Raw genomic sequence first — 14,194 nt, forward strand, 5'->3', positions numbered from 1 at the left:
TTTTTTTTTTTTTTGTCCATGAGGCATTTTATTTGTAAATGTATGTATTACATCCCTAGAAAAAGAATCCCAGGATTTTCCCTCCTGTGTGTTTTCGTCTTGCTTCTTCATGGTCCATGATGCCAGCTGAGGTTGTCAGTACAATGAAACCAAACTGGCGGGATGGAAGCAGGTTATTCTGCCATTTTTCTAGATCTTTCAGTTGCACATCAAATCTGGGGCTGATCACTCCACACTTGTTTAGCCTGCCTGTAAGGTTCACAACAATTTTCCCAGCTCTGTGATCATCAATGATTTCAAATTCGCCAATGTAACCATGCTTCATCATCACAGTGAGAAACCAGACGATGACTTTGGAGCACGGCCTAATAAGCACCTGGCGTTTGCCTCTCTTTTCGGCATTGTTGATGCTCTTGAGAGCATCAGCCAGGACATTCATGCGCACCATTGTGGCGGCGCGGAAAGATGGTGAAAAGGGCAAAGTGCCCTTTTTTATGCAGCTTGGAGGTTGAATCCAGGAAACAGTACCTGCCCTATAACTTGTTATGCACCAGAGCCTCCCCAACTTGCCTTACTTCCTCCAAAGGAGGACTAAGCTGAGGTCACCTGGAACCATCCTTCCAAAAAGCTCAACTTCTCTGGCAAGTTTGGGAAAACTTTGGTTTCCTTTGTTCCTCCTGTCACTCTGCAGCAGGTGACTGAAAGTCTCGAGTGCCCTCTCAAACAAGGCCAGCTCCCTTCAACTCTTTGTGCAACAAAGGTAGGTAGCCACATCTTCCAAGATGGCAGTGATGCTGGCTAGAAGGAGAAACTGCCCACAACAACCAAATCAGTATTGCCCCTTAATCAGATGGGGAAAGCTCCAGACAACTGTCGCCACATAGGCAGCTTAGCATCTGCCAACTACCTCAAACATGGAACATTTCTCTTACCCAAGGTGGTGCTGGCTCTGCATCCCAAATGTCAGATTGTATTTGTGGGGTGTTTCTAGAAACCTCCAAGTCAGAGGGCCCAGGAGCTTCTAAAGCAATCTCATTTTCTATGGAGAACTTTAAACCCAAGAAAGCTGGCAATTTGAAGACTAGGTTTTAAGTCAAAAAACCAAACCCTCCCCACTTACATTTTCTAGAGGCTCTAAAGTTTACGGAAGGGAAACATCTTTTTAAGATTTAAGATTTTTAAGTACCAAAAAGGAAGTTTAAAAAGAATCAAGAACAAGTGGCTCAGGGCAGGGAGAGGTGTGCCTGGGAAAATGGCAGTTGTCACTCCTTGCATCCTTAGAAGCTGGGAAAGGAACATGGCACATTCACCAAGGCTGCTGCTGCTCTTTCCTGTAGAGCAGTCACAGGAGGCCTGGGCTGGACACTCAATGGCCTCTTCTTGGCTTTTCCACATGGGATCAATCATTTGCTTTCAGAGTACAATGTTGGGCAATCAGGCTCCTCAGCTCTGGAAAAAACCCTTCTACCAATAACAACTTACACAGGACGTTAAGAACAAACATACAAACAAACCACCACTCAATCAAAGAAAACTATTAAGCTGCTGTCTTGGCACTAAGGTATTCATATAGTTTTACATCTGCTAAGAGGCAGATTACACTGTGTTTCTGATCAGATAAAGATCCACAAATAATTTAATTTAATGAAAAGTGACTGCTCATCACAAAAATGTCTGCCTCTGCCTTACCCAGACCAGGAGTAGACACAGAACGAGCAAAGCTGGTTGGTGATTGTATTATACATTCAGTCAGAGGACAAAGGCCTTAAAGGCTTACTTAGTCCTAATCATTGAGCTTTTCTCCTTACATTTACTAAGGTAAAATACGGCAACAATGAAGGAATTGCTTCATGAATAGTAACCCTGACAATATGATCCCATCTCATTTCCCTATTTCTAAGCTCATCTGAGAAATTGGTCTGGAAATATTCAGAGGGGCCTGAATATCAACCACTTATACCAGTCTTGACTAAAAAAGGTTATAGTGCCAGGGAAACACTTAAAAAAGGCTTTTGTGGGGTGGAGAAAACTAAGAAAAAGCCAGTTTTCATCTAAGTGCATGCACAATGTAAAAGAAAATGGGCTGGGTGAGGTGGCCTGTAATCCCAGCACTTTAGGAGGTCCAGGTGGGTGGACTGCTTGAGTTCAGGAGTGTGCTTGAGTTCAGGCTGCAGTGAGCCATGTTTGTGCCACTGCATTGTAGCCTGGGCAACAAAGTGAGACCCTGCCTCAAAAAAAAAAAAAAAAGGAAAGAGAGAAAGAAAAAGAGAAAGAGAAGGAAGGAAAGTAAAGAAAGAAAAAGGAAAGCGGGGAGGAGCGAGGCAGGCAGGCAGCCAGCCAAAGGGAGGGAAAGGAAGAGAAAGGAAAGGAAAAAAAGGAAAAGAAAAGAAGGGACCAGCTGGGTGTGGTGGCTCACACTTGTAATCCTAGCACTTTGGGAGGCCGAGGTGGGTGGATCACGAGGTCAGGAGATCGAGACCATCCTGGCTAACACGGCCAAACCCCATCTCTACTAAAAATATTAAAAAATTAGTAGTGTGGTGGTGGGTACCTGTAGTCCCAGCTACCGGGGAGACTGAGGCAGGAGAATGGCGTGAACTCGGGAGGCGGAGCTCGCAGTGACCCGAGATTACGCTGCTGCACTCCAGCCTGGGTGACAAGAGCGAAACCCAGTCTCAAAAAAAAAAAAAAGGGACCAGCTCCAGGAGTGCCCCAAAGGAAGTTTATTTCCTCTTGTTGGATGTATAGTGCAAACAGTTTGCCACCTTCAGTTATTTTCATATTAAAAATCTGCTTTCTTGGCCAGGCGCCGTGACTCATGCCTGTAATCTCAGCACTTTGGGAGGCCAAGGTGGGCAGATCATCTGAGGTCAGGAGTTCAAGACCAGCCTAGCCAACATGGTAAAACCCTGTCTCTACTAAAAACACAAAAAATTAGCCAGGCGTGGTGGCATGCGCCTATAATCTCAGCTACTCAAGAGGCTGAGGCAGGAAAATCACTTGAACTTGGGAGGTGGAGGTTATAGTGAGCCAAGATCGCGCCACTACACTCCAACCTGGGTGACAGTGAGACTTTGTCTCCAAACAACAACAAAAAACAAACCTCCTTTCTCCTGCCTAACATCACTCATCAAAATAACCCATCACTTGAAATAGTGTTTCACAAAGGGAAAATAAGGAAATCAAAAGGAGATGGGATTCCAAACGCTAGTGACAGTTTTCTGTAGGGGTAATAAAAACACTTACTCCTGATTTGGAAGGAAGGAAAGATGTGTTCATAATCCTGACTCAGGAATGGGAAAAGAGGTTTTTTTATTTTTTATATTTGAGACTGAGTTTCGCCCTTGTTGTCCAGGCTGGAGTGCAATGGCGCGATCTTGGTTCAGCACAACCTCCGCCTCCCGGATTCAAGCGATTCTCCTGCCTCGGCCTCCCGAGTAGCTGGGACTACAGACATGCGTCGCCATGCACCGCTAATTTTGTATTTTTAGTAGAGGCGGGGTTTCTCCATGTTGGTCAGGCTGGTCTTGAATTCCTGACCTCAGGTGATCCACTCACCTTGGCCTCCCAAAATGTTGGGATTACAGGCATGAGCCACCAGGCCCAGCTGAGAGTTCTTCTCTTAAAAACTTACCCTGGGTAGTTAAGGGGTGCCATACAACACACAGAGACAAAGTCAGAGTTTCACCTTAATTACAGACAAGGGACAGTTTATAGGCATTCCAGCCATTATTTAGAAATAATCCATTTCTCCTGACAAGCCACCCAGGTCTCAAAATAACCTGCTGAAGCAAAGAGGAATGATTCAGAAAGCAGAGTATCTTAGCAGTTGGAAGTGAAAAAAGAATGCCTCTATTGCTGTTAGTGTAGAGAAAGGGTCTCTCTCTGACAAACTACCTTTTCCTTCTCTCCACGGACCTTCCTAACTTCTTCCTCCTCACCCCTACAGCCCTCCTTCCAAGTCTTTGTACTAGTCAAAAGTGCATAAATCCGCAGGACAATGCTACCTTTGACCACTGACTGGCCAACAGCAAAGCATGTAAGTATCTGAAGTGACTTTTTACCAAAAGACACCGCCCCAGCTTTAACCTGACAAAGTACTTTTGGCTATTAAGAAGCAAACAAAAGGAAACCATACTTGACGTTCTCCTGTAACTTTTCCAAGATAATCAAGGTTTCTACAGACTGGACTTTACATATGACAAAGCCATAGAAACTTCTGTGATGAGCAATGTGGTCCCAGATGAAAACCACCCTGAGAGGGACTTTTTTTTTGGTGAGTGGGAAAGGTGGCTTTCCTCACTGGGCTTTCATTCTGGCCAGGTACATATACACAGACTGGACCAAAGAAGCTTCATACTCAAATTGGGCAAGACCAAAACGCATTCAAGGGCCTAATGTTGTTTGTGACCATCCAAACCCCTTCATTTGGCACCTGCACACCTGGAGGATGGCTTTTATTTGGCACCTAAAAATACTTAAGAACATTCTTGTGAAAATATCCATATTATGATCTAATAAATGGTAATAAGATGGATGCTAAGATGACAGGCAAATATGCAATGAGCTTTTAGGATCTGTGCAAATGACCCACAGTCAACAGTATATAGCTAATAGCAAGCCAATAATTGATGGAAGGCTGGGTATGGTGGCTCATGTCTGTAGTCCCAGCACTTTGGGAGGCTGAGACAAGAGGATCGCTTGAGCCCAGGAGTTCAGGACCAGCTTGGGCAACATAGTGAGACTCCTGTCTCTAGAAAATTAGCCAGGTGTGGTGGCATGTGCCATAAGTCCCAGCTACTTGGGAGGCTGGGGCAGGGGGACTGTTTGAGCCTGGAAGGTTGAGGCTACAGTGAGCTGTGTTGTCATGACTCTTGACTGCACTCCAGCTTAGGCAAGAGAATGAGGCCCTGTCTCTCTCTTAAAAAAAAAAAAAAAAAAGATGAATTCCCACTTGCCAATAATACTGAGAATACAGGGTGATTTTAGGCTTAAGCTAAATTCTAACTCCTTTCCCCACAACTGTTAACAGTTAAGCCTTTTCTGCAAAGTCAAGGATGCTAATAAGCATCCCTGAAATGCTTATAAGAGAACTGTAAGAGGTTTTGGGTTTTATCACACAAGTTCCAAGGTGGAGGAGCAGTGACAGTGAGAGATAAGACAAGGTGAACAAGTTTAAAACCAAAAGCAGTGGACATTTATTCCTTAATTTTTGTGCAAGAGTGTAAAGATGCATTTGAAAGAACCTGATGGCTAGAGCATCAGCCATGGCTTTCAGGTTGGCCTAGTTTACAATCAGGAAAAGAAGGAAAAAAAGATAACTTGCCTAGTTCACATGATTGATGTTTCTGGCAAACACAGTCGTTTACAAGTTTCAAGCTATATTTTACTAGAGTCAAGGGAAGACTTCAAAAAGCCACGTACAGTACAATTTAAAATTGGATGAACATCCTGCAAATGTTAGTGCAAAGTAATTATGCAGACTCTCCAAACAAGATTGTGCTCTTGTTTCCCAGGTTTGGTCAATGTTGCTCTTTTATGATTACAATCACAGAAGCTTAACTTACCAAATAACAATGCCTCTGTGTTTTATGTCCTGTGTACCAAGGGAATGTCACAAGGTTTTGATGAAACGCAGCTTAGTTTCATTAATAAAGCAAATTTCTTATTGAATTTAACAATCAGGTTCCTGGAATGCTGCATGTGTTAAGTTTCATGGAAATGCTCTTAAGCTTATGCCTCTATCTTGTTCAATAAAATCACTCTTAAGATATCCTTTTTACTATGTAACTGGAATTGTTTCATGATCTTGAAATGCAACCAGTATAAATGAACATTTCAGAAGTGGGAGAAAATCCACCACTAATCTCAGCTAGACAAACTTCTTAAAAATCAAAAAGCCTATTCACACAAAATTATATGTAATGACTGTAGTAATCAGTTTATTACACAGATTAATCATTCTTGAACGTACAAGCTCCAGAGGAGCAACTGGGTCTTTAAATATACACAAGTATTTCCATCAAGTGAATTTTCACCCTTACATCCAAATAGACCTAAGCGGTTAAAAACATAAGAAAAATAAGAGCTATTAGCTATGTATTAACTGAGAAACCACATACAAACCAAAGAATATGGAAGAGAGAAAGAAGGGATGAAAGGCCAAAGGTTGAAGGGGTAGGGAAATGTAAAAGAGTTGGGAACAAAGCCCATCACACTTGATGTACTAATAGCTCCAATCCATTTAAATGTTGACCAGTTAAACTTAGACTTTAAAATGCAGGATGTGGGTAGAGTTTAATCTGGTTGGTCATAACTTTCACCTAAGACGTAGCTCCTTCGGAATAAAATGAATACAGACACAGCTTCATGTTCTTCACCTTGCTTTTCATAACTGTTTTGAGTTTAAATGGATTCCACTTAAAAATAATCTCCTACAGGTGAGTGGAGCCTTTTCTTTCCCATCCAAGCTCACACCATACCCACCACCCCCCTCACGCCTTGCTGTTATCCAAATTTAAGTCAGTAAGAAAAGCTTTTAGTCTCACACCTAGGTAATGCCTGTAGAACTGGCTTGTCACACACACACTTCTCTGCTAGGAGGCAATGTTGGTACAGAAGTACAGTATTTCTAGTTTGTTGTTCCAAGTATGTACAACACGCAGCACTGCTTTATCAGGTAAACATGTGCACAGGGGAAGATGAGGCGTGGGCTCATAGAAAGCAGTCAAATGGAAATCAAAAGGACTTTCTCTTTCAGAGTTCCCCTATCTTTATTTGTAGAGGTTATCCAATAATTTCTTTAATTACATCGCATACTTCTGAGTCCATTCCCGAGCTATTCTGTTGTACCTGTACACACAAAGAGAAGCTTGGCTTAACACAGGTGTGGAGTCAGTAAGCAACAGATTCCATTCATTATCCTATCAAGTAACTTGAAGAGAGTAACTCATAGGACATTCAAGGAAAGGCCCCTTTCTATCCCAATTTTCTGATAAGCATTAATTCAATGATAATGGGAAGGAGCTGTAAAATGTGTAAGTCTCCTTTAATTGCTACTTACAGAGGGTTCTGATTAAATTTTAGTATTTGTTGGCATATACCTTATTCTATACTTGATTGGCCTATTTCTACAGAAGACATCAACTCAATTCATTTATTTAAAGTACTTGAAACTACATGATTCTACATTATATAGTTATTGAACTCATATACTAATAATGATTAAACTGACATAAGGCTGGGTGCAGTGGCTCAGACCTGTAATCCCAGCACTTTGGGAGGCTGAGTCGGGTGGATCACTTGAGCCCAGGAGTTTGAGACCAGTCTGGGCAACATGATAAAACCCTGTCTCTACAAAAAATACAAAAATTAGCAGCGTGTGGTGGCGCATGCCTGTAGTCCAAGCTACTCAGGAGGCTGAGGTGGGAAGATCGTTTGAACTCAGGAGGCAGAGGTTGAAGTGAGCTTATATTGCAACACTGTACTACAGCCTGGGTGACAGAGTGAGGCTCTGTCTCAAAAAAAAAAAGGGGGGGGGAAAACCCCAACTTTCCTATCAATAAAATTGGTTCTGGTAGAACTTATTTCAACAATTCGGTTGACAAAATGAATGGGTTTATTGCTTCAGAAGAATGTTTGAATAAAGTAAGCAGAGCAAATGGTTCTATAATTCTATTAAAAAAGGGATGCTAGGCCGTGTGCGGTGGCTCATGCCTGTTAATCCCAGCACTTTGGGAGGCTGAGGCGGGGCGGATTACCTGAGGTCAAGAGTTTGAGACGGGCCTGGCCAATATGGTGAAATCCGGTCTCTACTAAAAATACAAAAAAAATTAGCTGGGCGTGGTGGTGTTCACCTGTTAATCCCAGCTACTCGGGAGGCTGAGGCAGCAGAATCATTTGAACTTGGGAGGTGGAGGCTGCAGTGAGCCAAGATCGTGACATTGCACTCCAGACACAGCAAGACTTCAGCTCAAAAAAAAAAAAAAAAAAAAAAAAAAAAAAAAGAAAGAAAGAAAGATAAGGTCAGGTGTGGTAGCTCATGCCTGTAATCCTGGCACCTTGGGAGGCCAAGGCAGGAAGACTGTTTGAGGTCAGGAGTTCAAGACCAGCCTGGGCAACACATCAAGACCTAATCTCTATTGTCCCAGCACTTTGGGAGGCTGGGGCGGCTGGATAACTTGAGGTCAGGAGTTCCAGACTAGCCTGGCCAACATGGCAAAATCCTGTCTCTACTGAAAACACAAAATTTAGCCAAGAATGATGGTGTGCGCCTGTAATCCCAGCTACTCAGGAGGCACGAGAATCACTTGAGCCTGGGAGGCAAAGGTTGCAGGAAGCCAAGCATGCACCACTGCACTCCACCTGGACAATGGAGAAAGACTCGGTCTCAAAAAAAAAAAAAAATTAGCTGGATGTGATGGCATGTGCCTGTGGTCCCAACTACTTGGGAAGCTCAGATTGGAGGACTACTTGAGCCTGGGAGGTTGAGGTTACAGTGAGCTGTTGATTGTGCCACTGCATTCCAGTCTGGGCAACAGAGCAAGACCCTGACTCAAAAACAAAGCGGGGTGGGGATGGGTATGCTGGCCTCGCATGGTGGCTCATGCCTATAACAACAGCACTTTGGGAGGCTGAGGTGGGAGGACTGCTTGAGGCCAGGAATTAGAGACCAGCCTGTGCAACATAGTGAGATCCTGTCTCTACAAATAAATAAAACAAATTAGCCAGGTGTAATGGCATGTACTAGCAGTCCTAACTACTGGGGAGGCTGGGGTGGGAGGATCACTTGAGCCCATGAGTTTGACACTGCAGTGAGCCACGATTGTGCCACTGTACTCCAGTCTGGGCAGAAGAGCAAGACCCTGTCTCTGAAAAAAAAAAAAGTGGGGGGTTAGAGGGTGGGGGCAGTGCGGTTTAGAAAAGTTCTGTTCAACAGTGTTCAACATTACTCCATGCTGACTTGGGAAATGACTTCTGGTAAGCATTCAGGCCCACAATTCTAAATATTGGACAAAACAGTTCTCTAATCAAAAAAATTTGTGAATAAATTCACAAATAGGAAAAAGCAAGAACCAACTTTTAGAATACCCCATTCCCAGTGTTACCTCCATTAAAAACAAAAAAGTATCTATGCCTCTCTAATCCAGTAGAATTCAAGTAATTCTTAAATCCTTTCTATTTTAACTTTAATTTTTTTTTTTTTTTTTTTTTTGGTAACGGGAATCTTGCTCTGTCGCCCAGGCAGGAGTGCAGTGGCGCAATTTCAGCTCACTGCAACCTCCATGTCCTGAGTTTAAGCAATTTTCCTGCATCAGCCTCCCGAATAGCTGGGATTACAGGTGCTCGCCATCACGCCTGGCTAATTTTTGTAGTTTTAGTAGAGTTGGGGTTTCAGTCTGTTGGCCAGGCTGGTCTCAAACCCCTGACCTTGTGATCCGCCCACGCTGGGCTCCCAAAGTGCCGGGGTTACAGGCATCAGCCACCGCGCCCGGCCCTAAAAAAAAAACTATCTACCCTCTCCTATCTACTTCCTCTTATAACTTCACTGAATAGTACATAAAACAACAGATGTTATTAGTATTAGGCATAGTGGTATATGCTTATCATCCTAGCTACTCCAGAGGCTGAGGTAGGAGGACTACTTGAGCCCACGAGTTTGAGACCAACCTAGGCAACATAGCAAGACTCCATCTCAAAAGAAAAAAAGAGAAGAATAAATGCTACTAGAACACTTTTAGCTACTATCTTTTGATATCTTGACCACTGTTCAGTAATTCATAGTACAATTCTAAAACACCCAAATTCTACAATCAAGTTTTGTTTTTAAAAGAAATTTGGGCCGGGCGCGGTGGCTCAAGCCTGTAATCCCAGCACTTTGGGAGGCCGAGACGGGCGGATCATGAGGTCAGGAGATCGAGACCATCCTGGCTAACACGGTGAAACCCCGTCTCTACTAAAAATACAAAAAAAAAAACTAGCCGGGCGAGGTGGCGGGCGCCTGTAGTCCCAGCTACTCCGGAGGCTGAGGCAGGAGAATGGCGTGAACCCGGGAGGCGGAGCTTGCAGTGAGCTGAGATCCGGCCACTGCACTCCAGCCCAGGAGACACAGCAAGACTCCGTCTCAAAAAGAAAAGAAATTTGGGGCTTTCATGCCTAATGGCATTTATTTACTTTCTTCCTTTAGATTATGTCAAATGGTAGAAAATCAATTCTCTTTTCCCATTAATTCACAAATACCTACAGCAGGCAAATGGGCACTCTATGAAAAATGCTTTATATATCAAAAGCCAAGCATAAGATATTAAGCTATTGAAAAACATACCATAGGAAAATTTTTGTATGGGCATGGTGGCTCACACCTGTAATCCCAGCACTTTGGGAGGCCTAGGGAGGAAGATCATTTGAGGTCAGGAGTTCGAAACCAGCCTGGCCAACATGGTGAAAGTCTCTACTAAAACTACAAAAAAAATGAGCCTGGTGTGGTGGCCTGCACCTGTAATCTCATCTACTCGGGAGGCTGAGGCATGAGAATCATTTGAACCCAGAAGGCGGAAGTTGCAGTGAGCCAAGACTGCACCACTGCACTCCAGCCTGGGTGACAAAGTGAGACCCGGTTTCAAAAAAAAAGTTTTTGTAGACAAGAGGAGTCCCATGAAACAATCAGGGATAAGACTGGCATCATCTACTTATAATAATACTCAATGCATATATTCTTCTTTTCTAGCCCCAGGAGAGTATATTAGGACCTCACTTTAAATATCTGGCCCATATTCAGCCCTTAAACAAGAAAGATTTGTGACAAACATCTCCATCCCACCACAGACAACTTTCCATCTTGAGGCCATACTTACTTTTCTCTATCTGTTTTGTAGATCCGAGCAATCTCAGGCACTAAAGGATCATCTGGATTGGGATCACACAACAGAGAACAGATGGATAAGAGTACTAGAATGAAAAAAATCGTATAAATTAGTAGAGGATAAAAGCAAAGGGTTGAGAGAAACATGAGATGCCAAAACATGAGAAAATTCTAAGAATTTATACTGTAATGCCTACAGCTTTGTAAGTTTTACTTAACTTTATATTAACAGTAACCAACAAGGATTTTTTTTTTTTCTTTTATAGCAGAGTTGGGGTTTCACCATGTTGGCCAGGTTGGTCTCAAACTCCTGACCTCAGGTGATCCACCCACCTTGCCCTCCCAAAGTCCTGGGATTACAGGCGTGAGCCACAGTACCCGGCCTAATTTTTGTATTTTTAGTAGAGTCGGGGTTTTGCCATGTTGGTCAGGCTGGTCTTGAACTCCTGACCTCGTGATTCACCCACTTAGGCCTCCCAAAGTGCTGGGATTACAAGCGTGCGCCACCACGCCTGGCAAATAGTTTTTTGAGACAGAGTCTCACTCTGTTGCCCAGACTGGAGTGCAGTGGCACAATCTCGGCTCATTGCAAGCCCCACCTTCCGGGTTCACGCCATTCTCCTGCCTCAGCCTCCCGAATAGCTGGGACTACTGGTGCCCGCCACCATGCCCGGCTCATATTTTTGTATTTTTAGTAGAGATAGGGTTTCACCATGTTAGCCAGGATGCACTCGATCTCCTGACCTCGTGATCCACCGCGTCCAGTCTACCAACAAGGATTTTAAGAAGCTTAAACAGACTTCAGGTTAGGTTATTAAAAAACAAAAATGAAGGCCGGGTGCAGTGGCTCATGCCTGTAATCCCAGCACTTTGAGAGGCGGAGGCGGGTGGATCACAAGTCATCCTCGGGCTCAAGTCATCCTCCCACCTCACTCTACAGGGGAAACTACAGGTGAGTGCCACCACGTCCAACTAATTTTCTTTGTATTTTTTGTAGAGGTTGGGTTTTGCCATGTTGGCCAGGCTAGTCTTGATCTCCTAGGCTCAAGTGATCCACCTGCCTCGGCCTCCGGAAGTGCTGGGATTACAGGTGTGAACCACCACACCCGGCTATATCTATCATTAACTTATGCATTCCTTATTGAATGCAAAGGGGGCATAAAGTCACTGATTACATTAAGTTCAGTAGCCTCTGACATAATGAAATAAATTTAAATCCTTCTATACTAATGCTAATAGAGCGCAGCCATCTTTCTTTTCTCTAATGTTCTGTACCAAGAGATAATAACTCTCAGCCTACTTTACTCCCAGCACATAAATCCAGCAGGGAAAGGATTCGCGCATATTCCTATCAAATCTATCCTATAGAGATCAAGGGCTTCTGAGAAGTAAAGAAAAAGTTGACATGCCCTATTCGGTTTGGTAACAAAAATGCTATTTCCTTGCCTTAAGAGTATATGAAAAGTTTTTTTAAAAAACCAGGAAAGATGTTTTGTGACTCTTCATTCCTGTTGCCCACAGTTCTGGCAGTTGGCATTCCAAAAACATTTTCCCACTGTCAGGTGTCATCACCTGAAGCCCTCTTCAAGCATAGAACATTCTACCATCAATTAGGAAAGACCTCAGGTATTTCCTGGAAATGACAACAGGAAGTTAGAAATTTTTTAATGTTCCTTTAACTTATTCTTCTAAATATTCTAATAAGTCAACTTTAAAGGACAGGTTTTAAAGAAAGGGCTCTTCCTTCTTTCCAGAAAAGGAAAGTAGGGTACTGGCTATCTGGACCTTGCGAAGATTCTTAGTACACTACGTAGCTTCTTGAATTCATGAAAAATTCATTTTGGTTTATAATATACTGATATGGTTTGGATCTGTGTCCCCACACAAATCTCATGTTCAACTGTAATCCCCAGCATTGGAAGTGGGGCCTGGTGGGAGGTGACTGGATCATGGGGGTGCATCCTTCATGAATGGTTTAGCACCACGCCTTTGATGCTGTTCTTGTGATAGAGTTCTCATGAGATCTGGCTAATAGTGTGTGGCACCTCCCCCCATCTCTCTCTCGGTCCTGCTACTGCCATGTGAGACAGGTGGCTCCCCCTTTGCCTTCTGCCATGAGTAAAAGCTCCCTCAGGGCTCCCCGGAAGCAGATGCTGCCATGCTTTCTGTATAGTCCACAGAACTGTGAGCCAATTAAACTTTCTTTTTATTTTTTTTTGAGATGCAGTTTCACTCTTGTTGCCCAGGCTGGAGTGCAATGGCGCGATCCTAGCTTCCTGCAACCTCTGCCTCCCGGATTCAAGCGATTCTCCTGCCTCAGCCTCCCAAGTAGCTGGGATTACAGGCATGCACCACCACGCCCAGCTAATTTTTATATTTTTGGTAGAGATGGGGTTTCTCCATGTTGGTCAGGCTGGTCTCAAACTCCTGACCTCAGGTGATCTGCCCGCGTTGGCCTCCCAAAGTGCTGGGATTACAAGCGTGAGCCACTGCGCCCAACAAACCTCTTTTCTTTATAAATTATCCAGTCTCAGGTATTTCTTTATAGCAGTGCAAGAATGGGCTGATATATATACTATACCTTTTTCTGTAAAGATAATAACTCTTATTTCTATAACCTGTATAGTTTCTTCATTGAACTTTTACCTATATATATTTATCAGTATTACTTTTTTTTTTTTTTTTTTTGAGACAGAGTCTCGCTCTGTTGCCCAGGCTGGAACACAGTGGTGTGATGTTGGCTCACTGCAACCTCCGCCTCCCAGGTTCCCAGGTTCAAGCAATTCTTGTGCCTCAGCCTCCTGAGTAGTTGGGACTATAGACACACACCACCCTGCCTGGCTAATTTTTGTATTATTGGTAGAAATGGGGTTTCACTATGTTGGCCAGGCTGTTCTTAAACTCCTGACCTTAAGTGATCCACCTTCCTCGGCCTCTCAAAGTGGATTACAGTCATTACTGCACCTGGCCAGTATTTTCACTAGTGTTACGACGACAGTTACTTTCACTTCTAAAAACACATAATCAGGCCGGGCGCGGTGGCTCAAGCCTGTAATCCCAGCACTTTGGGAGGCCGAGACGGGTGGATCACGAGGTCAGGAGATCGAGACCATGCTGGCTAACACGGTGAAACCCCGTCTTTACTAAAAAATACAAAAAACTAGCCGGGCGAGGTGGCGGGCGCCTGTAATCCCAGCTACTCAGGAGGCTGAGGCAGGAGAATGGCGTGAACCTGGGAGGCGGAGTTTGCAGTGAGCTGAGATCCGGCCACTGCGCTCCAGCCTGGGTGACAGAGCCAGACTCCGTCTCAAAAAAAAAAAAAAAAAAAAACAG

At 43.8% G+C, this 14,194-nt stretch overlaps 1 protein-coding gene and 1 pseudogene across 3 annotated transcripts in view; both read right to left on the reverse strand.

The window, feature by feature from the left end:
• Positions 1–515, reverse strand: LOC113224872 (annotated as a pseudogene). The gene has a single exon (XR_003309463.1). The product of XR_003309463.1 is annotated as a 40S ribosomal protein S15a pseudogene (transcript).
• Positions 516–5,174: 4,659 nt separating this feature from the next.
• LOC113219495 (ubiquitin-conjugating enzyme E2 D2) overlaps positions 5,175–14,194 on the reverse strand; it is a 65,457-nt gene continuing 56,437 nt past the window's right edge. The window contains exons 6-7 of one of the 2 annotated variants that reach the window (XM_026454494.2): positions 10,854–10,947; positions 5,175–6,852 (exon numbers count right to left, since the gene is read on the reverse strand). In XM_026454494.2, the coding sequence (XP_026310279.1) occupies positions 6,807–6,852; positions 10,854–10,947 (140 nt within the window). In that variant the 3' untranslated portion in view covers positions 5,175–6,806. Of the gene's footprint in view, positions 6,853–7,486; positions 7,815–10,853; positions 10,948–14,194 lie in introns of those variants that run through there. The other variant, XM_026454493.2, reaches the window with a different exon arrangement.

The sequence above is a fragment of the Piliocolobus tephrosceles genome, chromosome 4 (genome assembly GCF_002776525.5).
Source record: "Piliocolobus tephrosceles isolate RC106 chromosome 4, ASM277652v3, whole genome shotgun sequence".
Lineage (NCBI taxonomy): Eukaryota > Metazoa > Chordata > Mammalia > Primates > Cercopithecidae > Piliocolobus > Piliocolobus tephrosceles.